Raw genomic sequence first — 16482 nt, forward strand, 5'->3', positions numbered from 1 at the left:
TTTAAATTTGTTTATTTAGTAAACTAGAGTGCTGTTCCTTATTGTATTTCTGCATTAGATATAGGTATCTATTTTTTTCCTTGCATCTAACATGTAGCCTAATTAAAGATTTCTCCTCGCCTATTTAAATCACCCACAGAACTGTTTCATCTGCAGTGCTCCCCTTTGCCGGAACACCAATACTGCTGCCTGATTTTTAAAATATTTTAGCATTTCTCCTCATGTTCTCCCTTAAGCTTTGTAGTTTAGTGCTGATTAATGCATTTCGTTGATCTAAGAACAAAAATGGTGTAAAAATTATCAGTGGTGGTCAGTGCTGATTCATTTGCAGTTATTTGTCTTACCCAGGAACTTCTGGTCTCGCTGAGCCAAGAGAAGTGTATGATGTACAGTAGGAATACTGTCGCTTTTCCTGCGATAGCGGTGCGTCAGGCAGTAGCTGCTGCTCACATGCATAGAATTGTGTCGTTATAAGACGTGATAAATTCCCACATAAATCTCACATTTCTCCTTTAAGCAAGTTGATAGCCTAAATCATTAGTATCCCCATTTGTAGCTGAGGAAATAGGCCTTGATAGCAGAATTAAATCTCGGGTTTCTGTCTCGGGCTGTGGAGCCCGATGTTGTCACCTAGGCAAGCGCTCGCTCTTTCGTTGCTTGTCTCTTTAACGTGCCCTCTTAGCAATACGTTGCAGCTTCATCGTTAGATCTTAAAATACTCGCAAAAGAAGCGAGCAAGTACTAGCAGCTTTATTCACATATAGCTTAATAAATTCCATTATTGGAAGCATTTTTGTGTCGTGGAGTTCTGTTTGATCCTTCCTTTTTTTTTTTTTTTTTTTCTTTTTTGTTAATACTTTCAACTGAAGAGAAAACTGTTTTGGGAAATGCTGTGTGTGGCTTTTTTTTAGAAAATGGCCATTTTTAAAGGATTTTGCACTTAAGAGTAATTTAGTGATATTCTGAACATTATTTCTGCCATCTCTGGTATAGTCATCCTGGCAAATATTAAAGTTATTCCATAAATAAAAGATCTTTCAGGGAAACAACAGGTTTGTCCTACTGGGTTGGACACAAACACCCTATTTCTTTCCTGATTCAAGAAAGAAAGAAAAAAAAAAAGAGTAGCTCCCCATAAAAATATACTTGCCATTTCTGTTGCCTTTAATTTTGCACTTTGGTTCACTTTTGCAGTTACTGGAGTTGTATCAACAATTAAAAAAAACAGCTGCAGGGTTCCCCCCCCCCCCCCCCCCAATGCTTGTTGTTCTTGGCACGGGGTCAGTTCTGGCGTCCAACTGGTAGGACCTGAAACTTGGTGCTTAACAAGTGCCTGTAGTCAAAACAGTTGGTGTGTGCGAGCCCTGGCCTGGTATTTGCTGCAGCAGGTCATCTGCCTGCTTTCCACCGTGTGCAGAATACCTAATCACGTTGCTGTATTGCTCTGACGGCATCTGTGGCAACGTGAATCATTTCACATTCCCAAAGTACATGTTTACAGTCGTCGTAGAATCAGATTAAGTTGGCAGTCTGTTCCTCGCTGTAAGTGGCTTAGTTTACATTTCTTCTTCTCGCAGGATGTTTTGCATAATTTTGCTGATCCTACTCATTTATAGCCTTGTGAAATGGAGAATTGTTTTAGTGGTTTTATGTCAGAAAGTGAAGCTTGTGTTTATTGTAAATGCACATGAGCAGAATGGTGGTTATTTTAGCACTTGATAATTTCCCAGTTATGTCATTTGACCTGGAATGGAGCGTACAGTTCTTGAGCTGCATTTTATCCAGCGTATCACTTCTGGGTTTTGAGCTGGCAGTTTATTTCCTTTGTCAGTTTACAAGAAGTATCAAAATGAAACTGACTGTGCCGTTTCCTCCACAGTGCAAGGGTGGAACAGCTTGCGGATATTATTTCCAAACTTTTTCAACTGGACTTGGAATAGTGTTTTGTCAAACAAGCTGGTAAAGTTATCCTTTGGCCTTGCAACATTCTTCTGTAGTTTGTTAGAAACAAATCCAAGTTTATTTTTGCTTAACCTCACGCACTGGGTTGTTTCTTTTTTCTTTTTTTTTTTTTTTTTCTCAGATTGTGGCTGCAAAATGAAAGTGCTTACAAGGTGTTTATGAACTCTTGTTATGAACCAGCTGCCAGTTATTGCAGGATGACACATTTCTGCGAGTATTTAGTTGTTCAATTTTCTGGTCGCTGACTGCAGCTTTTTGGGCATGCGGGGTTTTTTTTGCTGTTTTGGTTTTTATTAGAATTAATGCCAAGTACTTTTTCAAACTTTGAACTGGGATAAGTACAAGGTGGAGAGTTTCACTTAATATTTACTGAAATTGTAAGTATACATTGCTCAACTTTGTACAGTGAAGGGCTCTGCAAAAAACACTTCAGAACATACTGTAAACAGCAAAGCTGTAATTCATACCTAGGTGTTGCGTGGAGTTACCATAAGGAATGTATTCAGCAGTAGGATTGTGATACTGTGTTACTGGAACAGAATCACATCGTGGATGAGATACTAGATTTCATTAACATGTGGTTAAATACTGTAAATGAAGAATAGTAAGCTGTTAATACTGGGTTGAGGACAGTCTGATTAGTTAGTTTATACTATTGCAAGTAAAATGGCTATAAACTAACCTGTTGTGATGAATGTAAGCATTAAACTGAGCTTTATTATACTGTAACTATTTACTAGCAGCAAATAACTTTATTCCATGTCTGATTTTTAGCAATTATGCTTTGTTTGTTTTTACCAAATGTGATACTAAACTATAAGCCTTAATACTGGGTCACTGAGTTACTCATGGATCAACATAAAATTGATTTTTGCTTTAGGCCTTTTGTACGCAGGAAGTAGGATTGTGCTAAATGCGAGTTGTGTTTCAAAATGACTGTTGCTGACAAAGTTCTAGTACGTCTCCTCTGACAAGAGGGATTTTTTTTTTGTCTGTCTGAACTACCTGCAAAAAAAATACTGAAAGACCAAAAGCACGTTTTTCTCTGCCCTCAAAGTATCTCATGACTTTTTTTTCCTTTGCAATCTTTTACATCTCACCAATGGAGGAGACACGAACTGTGGGCAAAAACTGTTCACTTGATTTGACCAATTTTGATTAGAGCATGCTGGGTAAGAATGGATTTAGATGAAATACGCTAAGAAAGAATTGTATTTGTTTGTAGTCCAAATTAGAGAAAACTGCAGTTTTGGTAGCATAAAGAGATCTTTTTTGGGTACAAAACTACTGCAATCCACCTAGAAACATATGGTTGGCATATTTTACTAGTAACATGTTTCATGTTCAGTCATTGTCTTTTAAAAACCTTAAAAAACTTAGCTGTGAGCTAAGTAGGTGCTTGATCTTGTGTGAGAGAGAGTCAAGGCAAAAAGAAGTATTAGAGAAAAAACTTGCTACTTCAGAATATATTTTTGCCTATTTTTCCCACACACTGTATTGGTGGAACTGGAGATCATGTTGCCTTTTTATTGCGTTGCTTTTTTGCTTATGATTAGAAGGAGATGTGGCGTTTCCTGCAAAACAGCTGCTAGTATTCCCTGGTGACTGGTCAAGGAGGATCCAGTGGAATTAAGGATTCAGAGACCTAGAGGACTTTGGCAGCCACAGCAAAGGTTTTTGGGAAAGGTAGAAGATTGCACTGTGTAGGGTGCAGGAAGGAGGACTAGAAATGAAGTACAAGGGCATGAGAGAGAAGCCCTGGAGATTCAGGGTCTGTTAAGTCTCAGACAACATAAGGACTTTGCATCTAGCAAACAATTCAGATTTGGCTGAGAAAGTTGGATTATATCCATGTTTCCATAGGACATGGAGAATCTCTTGGAATACTTTTAAGATCGTTTGCAAGGCTACCGATGCACAGTTTATAATGTGGATTAGGAGAATATGTTGTGTTGCACTGACAAAAGTGACCTTTTATAATCTTGGCACTCACTAGAAAAAATAACAAATATTGATCTGAAATTGGTTCTTTAGAAAATGCTGTTAATTCAGTGAGAGTGTGTTAATCTTTGTTCTCAGAGATTAATGTCATTAATACATTAACTGTTTGACACCAACAGTCACGTTGCTTGTCAGTGACTGCTCTGAGACTGCCGAGAGGGTGCAGGAGGATTAATGCAGTAAAGAGGGTGGGGTGTGTGTGTGTGTGTGTGTGTGTTTGTTTAAGGCATATGTGTTGTTCTTTATGCAGAGTGTAAACATCTATTTGGAAGTATTTGAGTGAATTGGTAAAGTTTTCTTTCCTATTTTAAACTTGAACACACACTTGCAAGGTTCTGCAGAAATCATAATGGCTGTAGAATTTAGGTCCATGTTTTGTGAGTGATAATTGGCGTTCTAGTTCTGCAAGATTTTTTTTTCATTTTTTTAGGGGCAAAAATTTACATTTTATTTTAGGCTGACTTGTGTGCAGTGACTATGCCATTTCTTAATATAAACAGGTACAGCCATATCCGCAGTTGTGTGTGTATGAATTCACTTGCCCTGCTAGACCTAATTTGCCTACACATGCACCGCAGATGAGTGTAGAAAGTTTTACACAGATGGCTAGTTGTGAATGTCTAATTTTATATATTTGATGTGCAAATGTCTTTTATTCACATACTAATTTCTTACATGGGCTATATAAAAGCAAATGTATATATTGTGTGTATAATTCCTTGCGTATATGTAAAATACCCCTAGGCATATTAGTAGGAATTTTTAAAGAACAGATGTGTCCTAGGTCCTAGTGTGTGACCAGGAAGCTCAGTTTTGTTAGAGAAGCACAGCCACCCTGGTTTAAGCAGTTGATTTTGACAGCTGATGCATTTTTTTGCTTTGTTAATTATACTAGAGAAAATACTCCCATTATTTCCATTTGGAAGTTATTACCCAATGTCTGAGGCTGATTTACTACCACACGTGCACTGAGGGAAAGGAAAATGAGAGCCAATGTAATAGTTCTTGAAAAGGAATACATCAATATTTAGCTCTTTATGATTTGTTCCCCCACCTCTCATCTACTGGTCTATAAGGTTTCACACCTGGAAAGCCCCAAATCCTGCAGGCATGCTTGCCCAGCTGCAGCCCTGGTTTTCTGCCCCTTTCAAAGGAGTTATTCTTCTGGCACTCCACAGTGGCCCTACCTGTAAGATGTTGCTTCCTTCTTCTCCTGATAATACTAAGGCTATTTTAACTTGTATAAATAAACATGTTGTTTTTCCCCATCCTAGTTGTATCTGCAAATATGAATGGTTATGCGACACTAGTTACTTATGTTCCCTCTCCTGTGCGACTTTATAGTGGTCGTAATTTCCACTTTGCTTCTAGAAAATTTCAAGAGAAGCTGGCTAACACGGATAATTCTCCAATAAGTATCTAAGTTTGTCTAAAATACAGGAGACTTTCTGTGGCCAGGCTTTGGGGGAAGAGTGGGGTTTGAAGAGATGAAAGGAAATGCCAAATATAGCGGTCTGTTCTGATCAGAAGAATGACTACTACTCTGACACACTTTTGATAAAATAAGTGATCTTATAATCTTCTCCTTCCCTATCTTTTAAGTCCACATATATCTAAAATGGTAGGATGCACTTCACTATATTGTCACATTACAACTGTGCCTCTTTCTTCTACCATTTTATGTGATCTATTCAAAAATCCAAAGTTAATGCACTGTTTTGTTCTTGGAAATTAATAGATTGAAAAAGTTGTGTTGGGGAGAAAAAATCAAACAGATTGAATAAAAATTGAGTGTAAAGAGACTCTTTAAAAAAAAAAAAAGCTGCTATGGTATGTGATACTTCAGATGACTTTAAGATATGATTTGAGATGGTCAGTGTCTTGAATGTCTGTCTTTACAGAGTACTGATTTGAATAACGGAATAGTGTGTTTTACTTCCAAATATATCCCTAGGGATGATGTCCCAGATGTAATGTCCTAGAAGGCAGTCAGTCTTGAGAAAACCAGTAGCTGTGGTGAAGGTTTGAGTAATTAATCATGAATGTATATGAGAAACATGATTTTTTCCAAAGTTTCACTTTATATACAGCCTGGTTTTGCTGGTTACATAGCTGTTCCTTTTCATCAGCCCTCAAGAAATTAGTGGTAAAATTTCAAATAAGTTATTAGTATTTTTATTAAGGTAACAAATTAGATTAAGTAGTCGCTGAGAAGGCTGGTAAATCTTAAAACAGTAACTATTATTTAACTAAATAAAATATTCTACCAAATAAAAAATATTAAAAAAAAGGAACTCTGCATTTCAGAAACAGATGCGTAGCTAAAATGGTTCTTGCCACAGATTTGAAGTGAAATGAATGCAAATTAATTATATCCTGGGAAGGACTTTCTAAAGGCAGAGGCTGTATGCTGAGGTCTGAGGCAGGATAAAAACTGGCAAATGACGGTTGGCATTTGGTTGGCCGGGGGGAGCTACTTTTCTCTGTTTAAAAAAAAAAAAAGTTTTGTTCTTCAGTTATGGGAGAGTATTGAGAAGACTTCAGCATTTATAATTAAAGTTCTGAATATGAAGATATGGAAGTACCTAATTTTTAATAGAAAATTCCTGTATTTAGTCATTGGAGATGCATTAAAAACAGTTTGAAATATTCTTTATATATTTTTAAGCATTTCTTATTGTTCTTGAGGTATCTGCCTGCTGCAAATTAATCATGGATGAATCTTTCTGCTATAGGCAAGTTTTTACTTGTGAAGATGCCACACAAATTGTCATGTTTTGATTCTCTGTGGGAAATTTTTTTTTTTGTTATCCTTGAAATACCAAACCAGAGAGAGTGCACAGTTTATGATGCAAATACAAAACTTTTTCTTGGAGCAGCAGGTTGCAATTGCTTCTTTAACTTGTTCTTGGCTAATGGAGTGATACTGTGCAAGTTCAAAATTATCTTTCTGTTGGATTCTGTTAAACTCTGAAGACAAGAAAAATTACCATGTGTTTGAAAGATAAACTTTAACTTGTCAAAAGTTCTCAATCTGTGATTAAATTATACTTGCTATATTCAATTACTGGATCAATAGTGAGCGTCCCTAATTGATCCCAGCCTTGGGGCCGCAGGAGTATTTCTCGGTTCCCGGGCAGCCAGCAAACGCAAGTCAGCTGCTGTTTAGTGCAGAACTGCTGACTGGAAAATTCCTCTTTCCCCCAAACTGTGCTGGTGCAGTGCACGCTGCCTCTTTCTGTCTCGTGTCATATTTTGTAGTCATGCTCAAGTTGGCAGTAGCGCGCCTGGTGCTGGCAGTGTCCTGCGATCCAGCGCTCTGGCCAAGCACCAGCAGGTCTCCCCATGAGAAGTTTGGCTTTGGTAAGAAAAGAATGACCAAATGCCTTCTTAAAATAACTTTTTTATTTCAGAGATAGTATCAGGGATAGAGCATTTAGATATAAAAGAGATAACCAAGCCCAAACTTTTTTTTACTCAAATCTGTCTGTCTTAAAGCCTGTTCTCCTGTTAGGGGTCAGCAAGGCCTTGCTTTCTGCAGTACTTCAGAGGTCTTCAGTGTTGGTGTGAGCAGTTCTTCAACAAGTGCCTGACCTCCAGGCACAGTGTTTTTTAACTGATCATGAACTTTCTGCTCTTCTGCACTTGGTACTTGCTCTATGTGATAAAAATGAGTTTTTTCCCTTGACTGGTACTGGAGATAGGGATCTGCTTGGTTAATAGCTTGGAGGTTGTCTCTTTAGAAGAGATTTGTATTCCTCTAGCTACTTTTCAGTCTTCTGTGTTTTTTTTTTTTCTTTATAGCCTTCCATTAAAATTAAAGCAGGAGAGTCATAAAGTAAACTGCCCAGTAAGCGGGTCACATGATTTCTTTACAGACTCTTACAGAAGCAATCTCATGTCTGTTGCAGAGTTTTCACCGAGTCATCTGGGAACATGTTACGCAGTCTCCCGTTTCTCTTCTCCATGCAAGTGCTGAGACACCCACCTAGCGTCCCTCACGCACATCCTAGGGGTCATTTACTGTTTGCAAAATGGCTTGAGACTTCTCAGTGAAATTTCCTGGGAGATTTGTGTTGCTACTTAGTGTTTATTACACTATTTTTATATTCTTGAGAGCACTTCACAGAGCTGATTTGGTTTAATCTTTTGGCACGATTCCTTTCGCAATGGTTATCAATTAGTTTTCTATGGAGTGATGGAGTCATTGTGATTAGAACATAGAGGCACAATTTCTCTTTCCTGACTTCTTTTTTTTCCTTTTGGCCTATGAAATGCTGTAAAGTGTACTCTTCTTCTGTTACAGAACGAAGACACGGTTCAATGTGTAAACCTTCCCCTTCTCCAGCTTCTCCAGCCTGCAATTCCAGGACATCCCTAGTACAAATGAAACCGAAATCCTGTATCAGCGGCCATAACCCTGTCAGCAGCAACTCAAAGCCATTCAAAACGCCCAAAGACAATCTACTTACCTCCAGTAGCAAACAGCACACAGTCTTTCCTTCAAAAGTATCGCGGGATAAACCATGGTAAGTACCAAAATAACAGATAGCTGAGCTGTTTGCTTTCAAAAAATAATAAGTATCTCTCTGTATTTTCATGAGCATCACAAAAATCTGTGTTTTCTTCTTTTCTAAGCTTACAATTTAAGCCTCTGCATTTCCTAGGGGAGGAAATTGGGATGTTTTTAAATTTTGAAAAAATCCTAGGAAGAGGAATGAGGACTGATGATTCACTTTTCTAATGTTCCATCAAATATCTGCTTTTCTGAGATGCATATGAAAGTTTATAGCAAGTGACCCAGTTTGTTATCTTTAAGGTCCATCTGACATGACAATATCAGCCTTTAAAACATGCATTTAAACAGCAGGATAATTTTTGTAGAGTTCCTAATATTGCCTCAGCTGATATTCATGAACACTTACTGGCTATAGTCATTTATCTTCAACACCAGCTGCTGCTGCTGAGCTTATTCTGTGTTTTTATAATGTTTGATGCTTTTTAAGAAGACAGAAAAAGTTTTGACTGCAAAAATTCCTTTTTTTTTTTTTTTTTTTTTTTTTGAAGTCTTGCGTCATGTACTGTGATGTATACACATACAGGCTTTGAAACTGCTGGGCCCATCCTCCTGTGATTGTGATGATAGCGCAGAGCTGCAGAAATGTAAATGAGAGCAGAATTGGGTCACTCTATTTTATGCCTTAAGAAACCATTTTGTCTTTAGTTCTTTACAGGAAGATGCTTTGTGATTAGGTCACTAGCTTGGTGACTCAAGAGATTTGGGTTCAGTTCCTGGTTCTACACAGGCTGCTGTTATGACTTAGTCTCTTTGGCCTCAGTTCTGTGTCTGTAGACATAATAGGACTTCATTTTTTGTTTTCCCTAAGTTTTATCTACCCTCTGCGTAAGAATCTCTCTCTTTTATATGTAATACCTAGCAAAAGAAGGTTGCGATTTTAGGTAGCGTTTCTGGACACAACTGCCTTAAAGCAGTAAATAATTTAATCTAAACAATTCACCAATAGGACAAAACATAAAATCGAATTATGTTAAAATAATAGACCATGTTTTCTGTCTAAGACATTGTGCGCTACTTGCTATGGTTTCAAAGAGAGCAGCTTCTGCCTAGCTGTAGAATTTACCTTGCATTGGAACAAACTTGATCAAAATCTGCTTTTCCTATACATCTGAATCTGCCATCTCTATAGGTATGATGAGAATTCTAGACAATTATGGTATGCAATTGATGAAAATAGGAATTCTAGATCTTTAGATTACACAGACACATGTGCGCACATGCAGATGAGACAGAGGTTGTTCTAGTTAAGATGCAACTGCTTCATTTACTGTAAGAAAAATAATACTCTTGACTGAATAGTAACCTTTTGTGAATGTTGGAGAAATTTCATACAAGAGAGTTTTTTAACTCTAAAAGAAATTCAAAAAGGACTTGAGAGTATTAACATTACTGACCTGTTTGCCATCCCACCATGACAAACGGCAACTTGGATATCCACATTTCAGCATACTGACTGAATCTGTAAAGAGTATCTTTTATTTTGGCAACAGATAGCAATCTGTCAGTCAACAAAAGCCAAAAGGGAACAAGATAACTAAACATTTCCTTTTCCCCTTATTGGGAACATCCCAAATGTTTATTGATGATAAAGAAGATGTATTTAGGGCTACAAAGATGATTAGGGGACTGGAGCATCTCTCTTATGAGGAAAGGCTGAGAGAGCTGGGCCTGTTTAGCCTGCAGAAGAGAAGGCTGAGAGGAGATCTTATCAACGTGTACAAGTATCTGAAGGGAGGGTGTCGAGAGGATGGGACCAGACTCTCTTCAGTGGTGCCCAGCGACAGGACGCGAGGCAACGGGCACAAACTGAAATACAGGAAGGTCCATCTGAACATGAGGAAAAGCTTCTTCACTGTGAGGGTGACAGAGCACTGGCACAGGTTGCCCAGAGAGGTTGTGGAGTCTCCTTCTCTGGAGATATTCAAAACCTGCCTGGACGCGATGCTGTGCAACGTGCTCTAGGTGACCCTGCCTGAGCAGGGGGGTTGGACTAGATGATCTCCAGAGGTCCCTTCCAACCTCAGCCATTCTGTGATTCTGTGATTTAGTTGTTTAAAACTGTTGTACTAGTCTGTTAACACTTAGGCAATGAGCATGTCAGCAGTTCTATCTGTTAATTACCAAATTCTTTTGGCTCTGCTGGGGGACAATACTGTGGTTTTTGTTTACCAGTGGGAAAACTGAGGAATATAGTTGTTAAAGATATTGTAATCTTCACATAACAAATCACTAACAGTATGAAATTTGGACATCAAAGAAATTGTCTTTCAAAATTTAGTATTAAGTGTCTTAGATCTGATGACCTCTTAAAAAATAAAATCAGTCTGATTACAGGTTACAGCGGGCTGGCAGTTGTTAGGAGAGAAGATGAGCTTGTTCCTGTTCCATTAGTGAATTATTATTTTTATTTAGAGCTCTTGAAAATATACAGCAGTTCTGATTATCTTATTCATAAATTTTATTTTTTAAGATAAGATTATAATCTGCCATTCAGATACCTGTATGAGCCATAGAATTTCACCCACTTATTTTTTAGAAAGAAATACTCAATTGACACAAATACATTTGTCTCAAAAAATGCATATAGAATTCATCACATATCCAAGTAAGCTGAGATTTATCGTCCTCAGGAGCTTTCAATTATTCAAGGCTTTTGTCTGTTACATTGTAGTCCCATACCACAAATACTTACTTCACATAGCTTCTTCCAGACTGTTATCAAATTACCCTGGTTCAGAAATTGTCATTTGTAATGATTGCTTTCCATGCCTGGGATAAGGTTTGTTGCGCATCTTTCATAATTTTTTCAGCATCTCTTTTAAACCTTATCTGTTACAGTCAGTAGTAGTATTTAAGCAATGGCTTCTGCACTAATCTGGCCCGGTAAATGTCTGCTGTCATGCCTGCCTGCATGTTGACCACACTTTTCCACTGTTTAACTCATTACTGGTTTGCTCGAATCTCCATCTTAAACACTGACCCAGTATCTCTCTCTCATCTTCACGTCCTGTGTTGCTCTAAGATGCACAACAGGGCTCAGAGAGCTCCTCCGCGAATGCTGTAAAAAGTATTGAATGATAAGAATGATCAGGTGAAGGAGATTGGGGATTATTTAATTTTTGTAGCTGCTGTTTTGGTACTTTTTTTGTTGTGGTTGGAATGTGAAATATTACTGTGAACACATTATCCAAAATACTTGCCAGTTCTGATTTTTTCCCTGTATCTTTGTTGCTATTAGTATGGCAGTGCTCAGAGGCTGGAGCAGTGCAGAAGCACCACGACGTTATGCTCAAGATAAATGCAAAGCAGTGTTTTCTGAAGCTTGCAGTTGAGGTTGTAGGAGATGTAGCAGAAGGACAGAAAATAGAGTGAAAAAGGCAAAGAATTAGACGATTGAAAGTAATAGTAATAACAATGAATAAGCGATAATAATGCATAAGAATAACCCAGGTACTTGCTCCTTTCTAAAAGGCGTTCTGGTGCCGAAGAGGTGATGGTCTGCTCGTCTCCCCTGTGCACCTGACACTCTGTTTATCCCACCTTTCCTCCACGCACTGTTTGCTTGTTTGGGGGCTCGGAGCGCTGCCTGCCAGGATTTTGATGGGAGACTGTTGCTGCAAGGGTGTTCGTTTCCCCGCACCGCATTTGTGAGGCAGTCTAAAACTGGGGAGAAGTGTTAAAGCCAGCTACCCCTGTGGTACCAGCTAAAGCAAATTTCCTTTACCTCCACAATACAGAGGATTTGCCTTTGCCTGCTAGAAGTTCTGAAAATGAAGGAAACGTGATAGAATTTATATGCTTTTATCAACATGTAGGAAACTGGCAGTCTTTCTATAAATAGAAATAAGATCACAAAGGTATTCCTATGGCTTAAACATCTAATCACTTACAACTTATAATGTAGCTTTCTAAAGGATTTTTTAAATAAGCTCATGGTCTTTATTTCTTTGTGATAGGAAAATACCATTGTTTGCACTTAACTTGAGAAAGTGAAGCTAGCCAAGATTTAAGGGTATTCCTAAAGCAACATGGAATTGGGAACAAAATTCTGCAGAGTTAATTTGGACTACATATTCTAACCACTCAACCACAAATACTTTGAGTTACATTTTAGAGCCTCTGTAGGCAAATCCAGAAATGCAGAACAGAATAGTGCTTTAAGTTTTTAAATGTTTTGTAATTTTTTTTTTCTTAATTTCATTTTCTTCAAATTAGTAAGAGTTGAATATGTGGCTGAGATTTTAGAATAAATCCAGTTATGGTTGACAACAAAAACAGCAAAATTACCCGACTACAAGAAAAAATAATTTAATGAAGCCTGAAGAAAGGAAAACACAGGTGCTAAGGACATACAGTGGTTTATAAATAACATGAGTATTGTGACATAAAATCATTATGTTTCTTGGGAATGAAATGACAAGCAATAGCCTGGAACTGAAAAAAAATTTTCCATGAGATACTGAGGAGGGGAATTCTTCCTTGTTTCAGGAGTTTGTCAGGGATTTTGCTAAACGAGTTACTACTATTCACTGTGTAGGCCTAAGACCATGATAAAATGTAAAGAAATTTATTTTCTTTTCTATAACATGGTTAGCTGGATGACCCAGTAAGTTTTTTTTCCAATTGGTTACTGTCTCACTGTGTAAAACTTCTAGGTTACTCAGTTTCTAATTTTGATACATTTGATACATTATTAACACAGTCATCTTATCTGAAAAAGTAAAAGACTGCGTTTTTGAAGATTATCATGATAAAGCAGTTTCTCTAGCCATCAGATATATTTGTAGCCTTTCTCTGGTTCTCTTCTAATTCATCAGTATCCATACTGGTCAGCAAAACTGGAAGGAACATCCCAGTATCTGTATAACCAAGGACATGTGAAAAGTAAATTTGCTCCTTAATCGTATTTACTAGTTCCATTTTTATATAAGCATCTACATTAACCCTTTTGTCACAGCAACACAATAAAAGCTCATGTTGTTTATCCACTGTGACCACTAAATATTTGTCACTATTTTCCAATATGTTTTTCCCCGTATGTCACTGTTGACTGAATAGATTTTTTTCATTTATAATCTTACATTTGTTATAGTAAAATACGATTTGTTTTTAAGTGAATCAATGTTACAAAACATTCTAGATCACTTTTTATAGCTGCCTTCTCTTCATTATTCACTGTTTCACTTGATTCCATCAGCAAATGTTATCAGCAGTAATCTTACATTTATTTCTAAATACTGATGAAGTTTTCAATAGTGTCAAGACTTAGTAGTGGTGGCTGAAGTGCCCCACTAGGAAGCATCCTTACTGAATCGTGAATCTCTGAAAACTAGTTTTTAATTCTACGTTTAGCATTTGCTTTATACTGTTTTTATTTGTGTTTTATAGTGCCTTCTGAATGTCTGGAACATTTTGACAGTTATTTTTGTCAGCCTAACTTGTATCCTCATCAAAAAGTGAAACCAGATTTCCTTGATAAGATCTGCTTTCAGTACAACAGTGTGAACTAATTGTTTATCAGCTTGTTTTTATTGACTTTTCCATTATTTCTTCCAAGACATTCTGGTTTGGGTTTTGCAGGCGGATGCAACAGCAGTACTCATCCAGTGTTCTGTAATTTGCCAAATATGCAAAGATTCAATTAGAAATTAATATGCTCAGAACAAATATCTTTTCAACTGTTTTAGAATTCATGGATACATTATCCAGCTCTGCTTATGTGAAAAATACTCATGCTATTTTTTTAGCTGGCACTTTACAGTTGCTGAAGGAAACAGAAATACATATTTCTTATCTGATTGGAGTACATTATCACGCTTCCGTCTTAGCATAAAAGAAATACCGAACATTTCTCTCATTTTTTGCATCGCTAATAACAATTTTACTCTCCTTTAGGTACTGGCATTATTGTTAAGATTACTTTTGTTCCCAGTAAACTTGCCTTTACTGAATACAGATTTTTTTTCTGACATGTTTTTGGCAATCTTCTGTACTCCCATTTCTCTCATTTGTACTGATTGCTGTGTGCCCTTTCTCTTTTTTAGTTTGCTGTATATTGTTTTTCTAATTGTTTCTTTCAGCAGTTGCCCTTACTAAACCTAAATAGACTTTTCTTGCAAAAAATCTTTTTTTTAATATTGGAGTTATGTTTCTTTTATTTTTCTAATGAACTTTTTAAAGAAATCCTCAATTTCCACTCATCATAATCCTCAGTTTGGAAGTACTCTCTTCAACTGTCAAATGTAAATATGAGCATTTGTGATCTACTTATTTTTTTGATCCTTCTCAGATGTCAGTGGTCCTACACAGCTTCCAATTTGCAGTGCAGTTATCAGTTCATCCTTATTAATTATGCTAAGGCTGAACTAGGGTTCTTTAATGCTGAATGAAGTACCCACTTGTATTTAAAAAAGAAATTTTCATCTGTAACTCTTAAAATCTCTAATTTACTGTAGACTGTCTGGAGTGCTGTAATATGTGTGTCTTATACCAGAGTACTTCTCTCTTTTCCCCTCTACATTGCAGAGAAGTTTTTAATGAATAATTATTCCAGTCCTGAGGTTCACTTGCTGGTCTGTAACAAAACTAAACCAAAACGTTCCCTCCCTTGGGCGCTGTTCACGCAGCAATCCGTAGCACAGTGATCTGTATATATGCTAGGGCTTGAGGTGCTGACTGGCTAAAACTGCAGAACAGATCAACTGTTAACTCTCTCTTTAATATTAACTGTATTTTACTGCTAGAACAGATAATATACTTGACCCTTCCATTGTGTATTAATGCTTTGAATTGAGACAGATAGATCTCATAAACTGAGAATGAAGATGCATTCAGCTGTTTTTATATGGTAAAATGTCTTGATCTGGGGTCAAAAATTCTTCTATTTTCAGAAAATTTAATTCTCTCTTCTGTTTAAAAAAAAAAAAAATACTTCCCACCCCAAGATATTATTGTCTGTCACTTAGCTGAATAAATTCAGAGTAGTTTAAAAAATAGAAAGAAATCCTCTCTGTCATAGCTTCATGTTTACACTGCTATTAAAACAGTTTTGCAATTCTGTTTTTTGGGGTAAGTTTGATTACATACTGGACTGTGCTGTACCTTATACTGTGCTCAGATCTGTCTTCTGACCAGCTTCCTTCTGTGTTTACAATACCACAGGATGTGAAAGATTTATATGATTTAATTCCAGCTACAGATCATGTCCTGATGTCTAAATTTTCTTTTTAGTTTTATACGCATATTGTTTTTATAATAGTTTATACATTTTGCTGTATTAAAATATGGAATTATCCTTAAAATATGGCACAGGAAACAAAAATAAATGCAACTTTCCAGTGTGGGAGAGTTCGCTCCAGCCATATATTCTGTACTTTCTGTTTATGATCTTCAGCAGCTTTGGAGAAAGAGAATTTTTTTTAGCATGCCGTGAAGGTCAAGACTTGAGTTATTCTGGACCCTTCCTCCCATGTTTCCGAAGGGTCTCTTATGGAGAATGCCCTGTCAAAGTCGTCATCTTTTTCTGATGGCAGAAACTCTGTATTTGCTAATCATTTTTTTTCTGTAGCAAGAACACAGAGAAGGTGCCATCTTTCAGGCACAAAAGACTGAAATTACGTGGGATTTGTGAATGGGGGGACACCTCAAACAGTCCAAACAGGCAGCTGTTGCAGTCTTGGCACGCTGGCAACAGCACGGTTTCTGGCAAGAAACTCCACTTACTGCACTGTAACATGCCAGCATACTTCAGAATATATACTGATTCAGCAGAGGTTGCTTTTTCAGCAAGCATCATGTTTTTATCTGTAATGCAATTGCAGAACGCTCAGCACTTAGCATTCAAAATTACTGCAGTGATTTGCAGTAAGCAGCTTGTTCTTTGAATATGGTCTGATAAGGAATAACTTTGTACTCAGTGTAAACGTATTTCATTCTACCTT

General features: G+C 37.1%; 1 protein-coding gene across 4 annotated transcripts in view; it reads left to right on the plus strand.

Annotated features, from left to right (window-relative positions):
* Window positions 1-16482, plus strand: part of ATXN7L1 (ataxin 7 like 1) — a 127811-nt gene that overhangs the window by 83155 nt on the left and 28174 nt on the right. For 3 of the 4 annotated variants that reach the window (XM_067316365.1, XM_067316375.1, XM_067316382.1), the window contains one exon: window positions 8270-8492. In XM_067316365.1, coding sequence (XP_067172466.1) covers window positions 8270-8492 — 223 coding nt within the window. Of the gene's footprint in view, window positions 1-1511; window positions 1543-8269; window positions 8493-16482 lie in introns of those variants that run through there. The other variant, XM_013944526.2, reaches the window with a different exon arrangement.

Source organism: Apteryx mantelli, chromosome 1, assembly GCF_036417845.1.
Source record: "Apteryx mantelli isolate bAptMan1 chromosome 1, bAptMan1.hap1, whole genome shotgun sequence".
Lineage (NCBI taxonomy): Eukaryota > Metazoa > Chordata > Aves > Apterygiformes > Apterygidae > Apteryx > Apteryx mantelli.